General features: G+C 44.1%; 1 protein-coding gene across 1 annotated transcript in view; it reads right to left on the minus strand.

Moving 5' to 3' along the window:
• RNGTT (RNA guanylyltransferase and 5'-phosphatase) overlaps positions 1–12,302 on the minus strand; it is a 267,297-nt gene that overhangs the window by 184,462 nt on the left and 70,533 nt on the right. The window contains exon 9 of the mRNA XM_054162574.1: positions 10,126–10,261. Within this exon, the coding sequence (XP_054018549.1) occupies positions 10,126–10,261 (136 nt within the window). The remainder of the gene's footprint in view (positions 1–10,125; positions 10,262–12,302) is intronic.

Below are 12,302 nucleotides of genomic sequence, written 5' to 3' on the forward strand. Positions count from 1 at the left end.
ATGGTAGACACAAATATGTACATCTTACATGCTGCTGCTTACATCTGTCACACACAGGCTTCCTAGAATATCAAGTAGGCATAGTTCATTTGATAAACTAATTTTAGTTTCACATACATTAGTCATGATCAGAAATGGTAACAATCAACCAATTCATTTTTCAGACTCAACTTCGACGTGTTCACTTCTCTGTCACAGTGTCACAGTATCACCAAGGTTGGAAGAGACCTCAAATATCATCAAGTCCAACCTGTCACCACAGACCTCAGGACTAGACCATGGCACCAAGTGCCACATCCAATCCCCTCTTGAACACCTCCAGGGATGGGGACTCCACCACCTCCCTGGGCAGCACATTCCAATGACGAACGTCTCGTGCGGTGAAGAACTTTCTCCTCACCTTGAGCCTAAACCTACCCTGCTGCAGTTTGAGACTGTATCCTCTTGTTCTGGTGCTGGTTGCTAGAGAGAAGAGACCAACCCCTTCCTGGCTACAACCACCTTTCAGGTAGTTGTAGAGAGCAACGAGGACTCCTCTAAGCCTCCTCTTCTCCAGGCTAAACAATCCCAGCTCCCTCAGCCTCTCCTCACAGGGCTTGTGCTCAAGGCCTCTCCCCAGCCCTGTTGCCCTTCTCTGGACACATTCAAGTGTCTCAATGTCCTTCCTAAATTGAGAGGCCCAGAACTGGACACAGTACTCAAGGTGTGGCCTAACCAGTGCTGAGTACAGGGGCACAATGACTTCCCTGCTCCTGCTGGCCACACTGTTCCTAATGCAGGCCAGGATGCCATTGGCTTTCTTGGCCACTTGGGCAATCAATCTTCTCCCTGCTTCCCTCCCAGTTCTTGGGTCATAAGTTCATTGTATTAGCTAAGGATTTTTTGCTGCCAGTATGAAATTTAAATCTCCAAATTCACACATGCAAGATAAGGCAACTGGAAAAATGGTGAAAACAAAATTGTGACCTGAAGAGTCACTCAAAAAGAGAACCTTACATCAACTCAAACAAAGTTTATTTCATTTGTTTATTGCTAGGTCAGTAGCATTTTTCTGTTTTGGCAAATCTTTTAATTTCTCTTAGAAACCATCACTTCTACCAAGTAAATCTAAACACAAGTCATAGAGCAAGACTGGTTTTCAGTCTGCAGAGATAACAAACTTCTTGAACTGTACCTTGCATTGAATTATATTTGGCTTTGGAAATAAGCAGGCAGTTGTAAAAGACATAATCTGTTTTAGAGAAAACACAAAGCTTGCAGCATTTCCATGGTTTAGCCATGAGGTCTGTGGTGATAGGTTAGACTTGATGATCTTTGAGGACCCTTCCAACCTTGGTGATTCTGTGATTTAAAACTGATCTAGAAGATGCAAATCCATTCTCAAAAACCACTGGGAACTGTAAGTTGCCTACTTAATATTTTGGAATCTCCTCTTGTGCCAACACAATACTGAGATGGAGATTAGGATTTCACAGACAAATGCAGCCTTCAAATGTGCTGTGAATGACTAACTGAGGTGACCTCACACATCATGAAAAATAAAGAAATAAAAATCAATGAATAACAAATATTCCAGAAGTGAATTAACAAAAGGCTGTTCTGCTACTTTCCAGTATTGAGGTAAGATACTGGTGAGCTATCAAAAGAACAGCAGATGCAACATTGCAGTGCCTGCTTTAACAAACGTTGTGACTAGCTGCAAGAACAGATGGAGTAGGTCCGCACTGAGAGAGAAAGAAGGTGAAATGTTCAAACCTGGAAGTGGGTATGAAGACATAACGTTGGGAGTGGGGGAAGGAACAATAGCACACAGAGAAGATAAAAAGCAACAGCAACACAAAAAGGAAAGGGGGGGAAATCCTACCCAGAATTCTTGATAACAATTAGTACTCAGGAGAAATGGATAGCATAGCAAAAAGAAAAGAAAAAAATTAAACAAGAATGCTATGTATTAAAGTAATTAGCTGGTGAAACAGCTGGTGTACCCAGCTCTGGGGAGACCCCACCTGGAGTACTGCATCCAGTTCTGGAGCCCCTATTACAAGAGGGATATGGACATGCTAGAAGGTGTCCAGAGAAGGGCCACGAGGATGATCAGAGGGCTGGAGCACCTCTCCTGTGAGGACAGACTGAAGGAGTTGGGGCTGTTCAGTCTGGAGAAAAGAAGGCTCTGAGGTGACCTAATTGTGGCCTTCCAGTATCTGAAGGGGACCTACAAGAAGGCTGGGGAGGGACTTCTCAGGATGTCAGGGTGCAATAGGACTAGGGGGAATGGAATGAAGCTGGAGGTGGGGAGATTCAGACTGGACGTGAGGAGGAAGTTCTTCACTGTGAGAGTGGTGAAGCCCTGGAATGGGTTGTCCAGGGAGGTGGTTGAGGCCCCATCCCTGGAGGTGTTTAAGCCCAGGCTGGATGAGGCTGTGGCCAGCCTGATCTAGTGTGGGGTGTCCCTGCCCATGGCAGGGGGGTTGGAACTAGATGATCCTCGTGGTGCCTTCGAACCGTGACTATGATACTACTATGATACTTCTATCTGGATGTGTACCTAAGGCTTAAGGACTCATTTCCTCAGTGTGCACATTCAGAGCCTCAGCTTTGATGCAAAGCTGCCATTGGTACATAAAACTCTGAAGACATTTCAGTGCCTGGCATTACAAGATTTTCTACCCAGTTTTCAAAAGCTGAATCTCTGGATATTCAGCTTAAGAATAATTACAAAATACAGCCAAGAATGATTTTCAAACCTTCTCTGGAATATTCAGTTTCAACACAGAATCAATATTGTAAAGAAATCTTTTTTTCTCTACTACTTCAGTCACATATTAATACCTTTTTGACTCTATTACTAGTCAAACTAGTCTCTTTCCTCACATCTTCACTTCTTTCCTTCCTCCCCTCCTCTTGTTCTCTCTTCACATCCTGACCCAGCTACCAGCAAATAAACAATAGCACAATATGCCTTCGAAGCAGAGATGACAAATTCTTGTGCTGATCATCTCCACCACAACAACATTCACTGCTCCATTAGTTACACCAACACAATTTCATCAGGCAAAAGCTGTGAAGTGATGATCAGAACAATTCAGGTTAGAAATGCTCTAACACATCATTAATTAACAGTCTGGTTTCAGAATCCTCCTTGAAATTATGGAAATTGAAAATTACTTGAGGGAATAGACCTCAAAAGCAAGTTCAGAGACTACTGGGAAAATGCAGTACTTGAGAATGATCACATTCAAACTCACTCCTTCTGATCTGCGCGAGGTCTGTGGTGACAGGTTGGACTCGATGATCTTCGAGGTCTCTTCCAACCTTAGTGATACTGTGATACTCTAAGACCATAGTTGAGATAATTTGTAGGTAACTAGAGACTTAAAACCACTCCCATGGCAGGATCACAGAACACAAAAGTATCTATAAAACACACCTGCATCCATGCATTTCCTTTTATACAGCCTAAGCAGATTTAGCTTGCTTAGCCTGGAGAAGAGGAGACTCAGGGGTGATCTTATTGCTCTCTACAACTACCTTAAGGCAGGTTGTAGACAGGTGGGGGTTGGTCTCTTCTCCCAGGCAACCAGTGGCAGAACAAGAGGACACAGTCTCAAGCTGCACCAGGGTAGGTTTAGGCTGGAGGTTAGGAGGAAGTTCTACAGAGAGAGTGATTGCCCATTGGAATGGGCTGCCCAGGGAGGTGGTGGAGTCACCATCACTGGAGGTGTTCAGGAGAAGACTTGATGGGGTGCTTGGTTGCATGGTTTAGTTGATTAGGTGGTGTTGGATGATAGGTTGGGCTCGACGATCCTGAAGGCCTCTTCCAACCTGGTTTATTCCATTCCATTCCATTCCATTCCATTCCATTCTATTCTATTCTATTCTATTCTATTCTATTCTATTCTAATTCTATTCTATTCTACAGCCACTACACTGTGTTTCAACATTTCCACTGCTTTACCACCTGCCTGTTAGCTGCTAGTTTAGGTATGAGCTTAACCTGTGGGCTCACAGAATAAAGTCCAATGGACAATTTCTTCAATGTCATCTGGCAAAACTGTGCTGCTATTAATCTTTTCTTAATCTTCTGGTGCTGCAGAGCATAGACTTGCAACATATTAGAAACAGCAACTGTGCTAAGGGCTTTGAGTTGGACAATAACCAAAAGAACAACGCTAGACTGACAGCTCGTGAACTTTGTTTTCCCCCTTCAATCACTTCTCTAGCAAGAAACTTGGCCTTAAAATAATCCAAAATTTAATCACACAGCAAAAGATGTCATTTTACCAGCCACTTGCAGAATGACTTTTTTTATTGACATGGTGTATGGAATCAGATCTAATCACACATCTGCTTCTTGTTGCTTTTCCTCCTGTGCTTTGCCTTTCCTTTGTCTGTTTACCTTTAACACAATCCTAGTTACTGCTGTACCTCAGGAATGAAAACAGCTTTAGAGAAAAAAAAACAACCCTGTGCCAGGTTGAGGTAGATCCTCTCTTGCCTCCCACCAGGGCAGAAAACATGAGACTCAGAGAAATGGCCTACAGAAGTGATGGAAAGTTTAAATAGTATCATAGTAGTATCAGTCATGGTTGGAAGGGACCACAAGGATCATCTAGTTCCAAGCCCCCTGCCATGGGCAGGGACACCCCACACCAGATCAGGCAGGCCAGAGCCTCATCCAGCCTGGGCTTAAACACCTATGGAAAAGCAATGTGTGTTTTACAGAGAGCTACAAGCACAGTGACAAAAGAGATCCCAAAGCACACCCAGCAACCTCCCAGCACTCCCCTTCTCCCTACACCCAGAATCCCCAGGGCTCTTTCTTTCCCCCCTCCACTGTCAGGCTAATCTCAGCTGGTCAGATCTGATAGTGCCCTTCCCCCTTTTCCTCTTGGCATTAGGCCTAGCCAGGCCCAAGAGGCCTTGAGGTAACTCCCTTTCCATCTCCCATGGGAGCAGCAAGGGAAGAAAGAGGAAGTGAGAGACTTTGCTGATAGATTTATAAGGAGCAGGACATGATGGGTATGAAATACACAGCTTCCTGTGTCCACCCACTGGCCTGTACACTCGGGGCACCAGAGGTGCACCCCGTGTGGCAGCAGCAGGAGGCACCCAGCCCAAACTGCCACAAACCTCAAAATCTACTCTGCACAAAGTACCTGTCTTTGCAAACTCCAAAATTCAGTTTTAAGTGATGCCATTTCTGAGAGAGATTGCAAACAAGTGATGTCTGTGCTGATGGGACACCACAAATCAATTGCAATCTCACTCACCATTTTTGGAGTACTTGGCCCTCCTAAGTCTTCAAGTGTGAACAGTATTTTATGCACAAATAAAATGTATGTAAATTTGTATTAAACTTGTTAAAAAAAAAAAAGCACTTCAAGCCTAAGAATGCCTCTGCATTTTCTACTCAGCTGTTCCAAAGCTAAGCAGAATGCCAAGAAAGTCCCTGGAAATAACTAATTAGTTTTCTGGCATGACAGCCAAAACATTTGAACAAAAATCTATGTATTCCCTCAAATAGCAGAGAGGATGAAAAAAGCTTGGCTTCTGCAGGAGTATTTCAAATTAAACAGTCATCTGTAGGTAATATTCAAATTAGCTTTAATGAGCTTTGCAGAAGACTTTCTTCCACACCAGGAGAACAATCACAGCTGAAGAGCTGGAGATGAGCACATCACCCAAGATGTAACTCATCATAGTAAGAACTGTTTGCAAGTAAATTCAGCCTGAAGTGAACTGTAAATGCATTTGAAATTTTCAAAGACATCCACATGAAAAACTTATCCCAGAAGCCTTAAAGCAAGTTACTAGATCACTGCATTCATGGAAATGGCTTTTATAAAAGTTTTCTATATGCTGTCATTCTAAATAAAGTTAGGAGAAATTACTTTAGTCCTATGTATTCATAACACAACAAGTTGTTTTGCTGCATGGGATCTTTGAGGTCTCTTCCAAACTCCTTCATTCTATGGCACCAGGATCTCTGTTTTGGCTTTCCTTCTTTCTCATGCTTATTGCATCAATGTAAAGGAATGCAAACTGGGCCACCTTATTCTAAACTTTAACAGTATCACAGAATCACCAAGGTTGGAAGAGACCTCAAAGATCATCAAGTCCAACCTGTCACCACAGACCTCAGGACTAAACCATGGCACCAAGTGCCACGTCCAATCCCCTCTTGAACACCTCCAGGGATGGTGACTCTACCATCTCCCTGGGCAGCACATTCCAATGACAAATTACTCTGTCAGTGAAGAACTTTCTCCTCACCTCCAGCCTAAACTTCCCATGGTGCAGCTTGAGACTGTGTCCTCTTGTTCTGGTGCTGGTTGCTAGAGAGGAGACCAAACCCTTCCTGGCTACAGCCACCTTTCAGGTAGTTGTAGAGAACAATGAGGTCACCCCTGAGCCTCCTCTTCTCCAGGCTAAACAATCCCAGCTCCCTCAGCCTCTCCTCATAGGGCTTGTGCTCAAGGCCTCTCCCCAGCCTTGTCGCCCTTCTCTGGACACGTTCAAGTGTCTCGATGTCCTTCCTAAACTGAGGGGCCCAGAACTAGACACAGTACTCAAGGTGTGGCCTAACCAATGCAGAGTACAGGGCACAATGACCTCCCTGCTCCTGCTGGCCACACCATTCCTAATGCAGGCCAGGATGCCATTGGCCTTCTTGGCCACCTGGGCACACTGCTGGCTCATGTTTAGGCGGCTGTCAGTCAGCACCCCCAGGTCCCTCTCTGTTTGGCAGCTCTCCAGCCACTCTGACCCCAGCCTGTAGCTCTGCATGGGGTTGCCATGGCCAAAGTGCAGTACCCAGCACTTGGATTTGTTGAATGCCATCATAGTAGAGAAAGCTACTTCAAGGGCAGTAAGTATGAACTACTTCAACCTGTAATAAAAGAATTTGTGCAATAGCACCTCAAAACTAATTAGCAAAACATGTTAACACAAAAAAAGCCAAATTTTCCTTCCCATGGATTAAAAAAAGAAAGAAATTACACCTACATGCAGAGTAAAAGAACAGTCATGCAAATTCTCATTTGGCATCAACATTAAACAAATCACAGAACCACAGAATTGTCAGGGTTGGACGGGACCTCAAGGATCATCCAGTTCAAACACCCCTGCCATGGTTAGGGAAGCCTCACACTAGATCAGGTTGCTCACAGCTCCATCCATCCTCGCCTTAAAAACCTCCAGGGATGGGGCTTCTACCACCTCCCTGGGCAACCTGTTCCAGTGTCTCACCACCCCTCAGCATGAAGAACTCCTTCCTGATGTCTAATCTAAATCTCTCCTCCTCTAGCTTGGATCCATTCCCTCTAGTCCTACCTGACACCCTAAAAAGTGCATCCCCAGCTTTCTTGTAGGCCCCCTTCAGATATTTGAAGGCCACAACAAGGACTCCTCCACTTTTCTTCTCCAAACTGAACAACCCCATCTCCCTCAGGCTGTCCTCATACGAGAGGTACTCCAGCCCAGCTACAAAGTTAAGCTGTTCTGATGCTTCCAATAATAAACAATTTTATTCTCAAACTGCCTGAAAAAGCATTTTGATTGAAAATAAAATATTCCATCAACAGCTATTGGTTTTCAAACTGATCATACTTAAATTTAGAAAACTATCCCTATGGAAAGTATTTATCCATTGAAAGGTTTCAGTTTTATCTCAAAGTATTTCATTCAAGTAACACTTGTTCATTTAGTATCATTTTCCTTTGCACTTCATGAAAGAAACTGGGGAGTTGGGGGGGGATAAATCACAGTCAGACTACTTTTATGCAAATGAAGAGCAATGCTGACATGCACTATAACAGTCACTTTCACACAAAAATACATTAATTGCAGTTACAGTCCATGACTTGTGTAACTGAGAGAACTCCACTTATTCTTAAGAGACTTACACTAGACATCAGGGAAACACAACACACCAGATCAGAACCCTTCTCCCAAGCCCCACAGCCACATTTATGCATGTATCTCATAATGTGTGTGCAGCCCTGTCTTCCACCATGTACCTATTTGTCATCCTTACTAAACTGTGTTTTGAAACACACAAAGAAGAACAGCACTTTCCCTGAAGCACACCTAGGATTGCACCATATGGACACTGGCAAGCCATTACTTTCTCAAGGGCCTTAGAAAGAGCAGTGGGGGGAAAAAAAAGTACCAGGCTTTTTATCTCAGCACTATGGAACCTAATGTATGTTATTAAGAATACTATTATGTATGTCATTAGGAAGCTGCCTGGCTGATGAGGCTCCTACCAGACATGACAGCTTGTGCAACCACTTCTGAGCTGACAGAAGGGCATTTCTTGAATTATGCTCTGAATTTTATAGTGAAACAGAGGTGGTGGAACATATTCCATTATTTTCTCCTCTGTCCCTGAGACACTGCATTGTTCCTGGCAATAATTATCCTCACAGACTCAATTTATACATATTTCACATAGAAATGTGTGTTCAGGAAGGCAGAGCACTCACAGAAGGGTCATTGCATGAAAGACACTGACAACAAAGGCCTGAGAAAGGAAAGAAATTTAACAATGACAATATGGTCTCTGTATTGGAAAGGTGAATTAGGCTTCAGAAGACCAATACAGAAGAGCATCTCAGATACTCAGCATTTCAGCATGTAAGAGTGACAGAAATGAAGAGAGCCTCCAATGCCACTGTAACGTGGCAGGAAACTGTCCATCTACACTGACAGGTATTCAGTGTAAGAGCTAGTTAAGCTCTTTTGCTTCTGTGAAACAGGAAGGTCAGGAAAGGAATACTCTTTTCTTGTGGCTACTGTTCTGAAAAGCTTACCAAGAACAGTACAGGCCAGCCTTCAAGCATCACATACAGGCATTTGACAGCTTGTTTTACAATTAACTTGAAAAGTTCACTAGCAGGTTACCATAATTTCAATCAGTATTGCAACTTAGAAATTTTTTTTACTCTTAAACAAACACACTAAGCCATTTCTAAATCAGACAACAATTCAGATAAGCTGAAAACAAATGAGACAAGCAATGACCTATATCCACAAAAATCTACCAAAAGATGATGAAAATGTTAGCAAATGTCAGAATATCGACATTCACCAGATCAAACTGACCACCAAAACGTAAAGCTACAACAAGAGATGAGGCTCTGCAATAATTTCCTTAGCTTCTCTTCAAGCCTTTTCATGTATTCAGAGACTGTCACCTCAACACCTTGCTTTATTTCAAAGACAAACAGCTCCCCCCAGAGCAGTCACCACTGCTATTCTGTAGAGAAGAAATGACTTAGGAGGTATGACTCCCACATTCATGTTCAGCCTACCATCGACTGGGATCTAGGGGTACTGGTCGATGGCAGGCTGAACATGAGCCTGCAGGGTGCCCAGGCAGCCAGGAGGGCCAACGGCATCCTGGGCTGCATCAGGAACAGTGTGGCCAGCAGGAGCAGGGAGGTCATTCTGCCCCTCTACACTGCACTGGTTAGGTCACACCTTGAGTACTGTGTCCAGTTCTGGGGTCCTCAGTTTAGAAAGGATATTGACTTGCTGGAACGAGTCCAGAGAAGGGCAACAAAGTTGGTGAGGGGCTTGGAACACAAGCCCTATGAGGAGAGACTGAGGGAGCTGGGGTTGCTTATCCTGGAGAGGAGGAGGCTCAGGGGTGACCTTATTGCTCTCTACAACTACCTGAAAGGTGGTTGTAGACAGGCAGAGGTTGGTCTCTTCTCCCAGGCAGCCAGTACCAGAACAAGAGGACATAGTCTCAGGCTGCACCAGGGGAGTTTTAGGCTGGTGGTTAGGAAGAAGATCTACACAGAGAGTGACTGCCCATTGGAATGGGCTGCACGAGGAGGTGGTGGAGTCACCATCACTGGAGGTGTTCAGGAGGAGGCTTGATTAGGGTGCTTGGTTGCATGGTTTAGTTGATTGGGTGGTGTTGAATGATAGGACACGAAGATCTCGAAGGTCTCTTCCAACCTGGATTATTCTAATTCTAATTCAGCCAATGACTGGACATACATTACTCCTGAAATCCTCTGACTCACTGATCCAGGGCCCAAAACGTGGCCCTGTTCCTAAATGAAAGCAAATGACACTTGAATTGTTACAATCATTCTACAGCATGCTCCTTACCCCATCCAGAAGAGTATTTGATAGATGTGTGCGGAGATCTTTGCGAAATGGAAACTCCAAATTAGACACATGAAAAATAGAATTGTCTCTATCAATCATGTAAACTTCATTCTTCCCATCAATCAGCATCATGTACCTGCAAAGGCAACGTTACAATATTATACTTAAAGGTATAGCCTCTAAATATCTACTGGTCTGATTGATATTAAGCACTAAAAATAATAAACCAATCATGATAGACTTCATTAAAAAAGGCATTTTAGAAGGTATTTTTTACAGGTGAAACTTTAGACCTGCTGCTTCAGGAAAACAGATAATGTAGTTCAATGCAATTATCACAAAGACAGTATTTCAAAGTTCAGAATACATATACACACATCAGAATTGTGTTGTGTCCAGATAAAACAATGCCTGAAAAAACTATTGCAAATAACAGAAGCTTTAATGCTGTAAGAAACACAGGAGGCTAATAAAGCTAGATTCAGTTAAACCCCATGCAGTGCTACAGGCTGGGGTCAGAGTGGCTGGAGAGCAGCCAGGCAGAGGGGGGGTCTAGGGGTACTGGTGGATAGTAGGCTGAACATGAGCCAGCAGTGTGCCCAGGTGGCCAAGAGGGACAGTGTGGCCAGCAGGAGCAGGGAGGTCATTCTGCCCCTGTACACTGCACTGGTTAGGCCACACCTTCAGTACTGTGTCCAGTTCTGGGCCCCTCAGTTTAGGAAGGATGTTGACTTGCTGGAACATGTCCAGAGAAGGGCAACAAAGCTGGGGAGGGGTTTGGAACACAAGCCCTATGAGGAGAGACTGAAGGAGCTTAGGAGGAACTGAGTTGCTTATCCTGGAGAGGAGGAGGCTCAGGGGAGACCTTATTGATCTCTACAACTACCTGAAGGGAGGCTGTAGACAGGCAGAGGTTGGTCTCTTTTCCCAGGCAGCCAGCACCAGCACAAGAGGACACAGTCTCAGGCTGTGCCATGGGAGGTTTAGGCTGGAGGTTAAGAAGAAATTCTTCACAGAGAGAGTGATTGACCATTGGAAAGGGCTACCCGAGGAGGTGGTGGAGTCACCATCACTGGAGGTGTTTAGGAGGAGACTTGATAGGGTGCTTGGTTGCATGGTTTAGTCAGTTAGGTGGTGTTGGATGATAGGTTGGACTTGATGATCTTGAAGGTCTCTTCCAACCTGGTCTATTCTATTCTATTCTATTCTATTCTATTCTATTCTAAAAAACCTTTTACTCCACTCTCTCCTCCATTAAGTGGACCAGAATTTTGTGTGGTATAGATCTGCAGAGTTTCAATCAAAAGGCACCCCCTTCCTGTCTATCACTGCACTATTGCAAAGTCCCAGCCAGCTACAGGGCTACTTTTCATTAAAACCCAAATTCAGCCACAGTACATTCCTCTCACAATTATACACCAAGAATACCCCAAACCTGACTACACTATCAACAGCAATTTCTGAGCTTGGCTCAGCTGCAGGCATCTGAATTTTCTCAAATTTTCTTTACATTATGACAGTATCTGGGAGCTCAAATCATTCATTTAGACCTAATCCCACAGAACACTTCTCAACACAGGTAACGTTCTATGTACAAGAAAAAGAAACAAGACAAAGCCAAGAGATAATAAACAGCATGACAGGGGTAAGACACCTTAGTTATTCCCCTCAGGAAGCATCACAGCTTAACAGCACTGCAAAGCACACAAGAGAGAAAGCTGGCACAAAGGAGACTGAAGGGTGACCTCATTCATGTTTATAAATATGTGAAGGGTAAGTGTCAGGAGGACAGAGCTAGGCTCTGCTCAGTGATGCCCAATGATAGGACAAGGTGCAATGGATGCAAGCTGGAGCATAGGAGGTTCCACATAAGGAATTTCATTTTCACTGTGAGGCTGACAGAACACTGGGACAGGTTGCCCAGAGAGGCTGTGGAGTCTCCTCTAGAGACTTTCAAAACCTGCCCAGATGTGTTCCTGAGTGCCTACTCCAGGTGATCCTGCTCTGGCCGGGGGCATGGACTACATGATCTTTTCAGGTCCCTTCCAACCCCCCCTAACATTCTGTGTGATTCAGTAATTCAGCAATTTCTCCTTGGGAAGTTCTGGTTATGAAGAAAAATACAGGCTATCAGTAGTCTTTTCTAAAACTCATCATTTGCTCTCACAAACAATGCC

Source organism: Dryobates pubescens, chromosome 6, assembly GCF_014839835.1.
Source record: "Dryobates pubescens isolate bDryPub1 chromosome 6, bDryPub1.pri, whole genome shotgun sequence".
NCBI lineage: Eukaryota > Metazoa > Chordata > Aves > Piciformes > Picidae > Dryobates > Dryobates pubescens.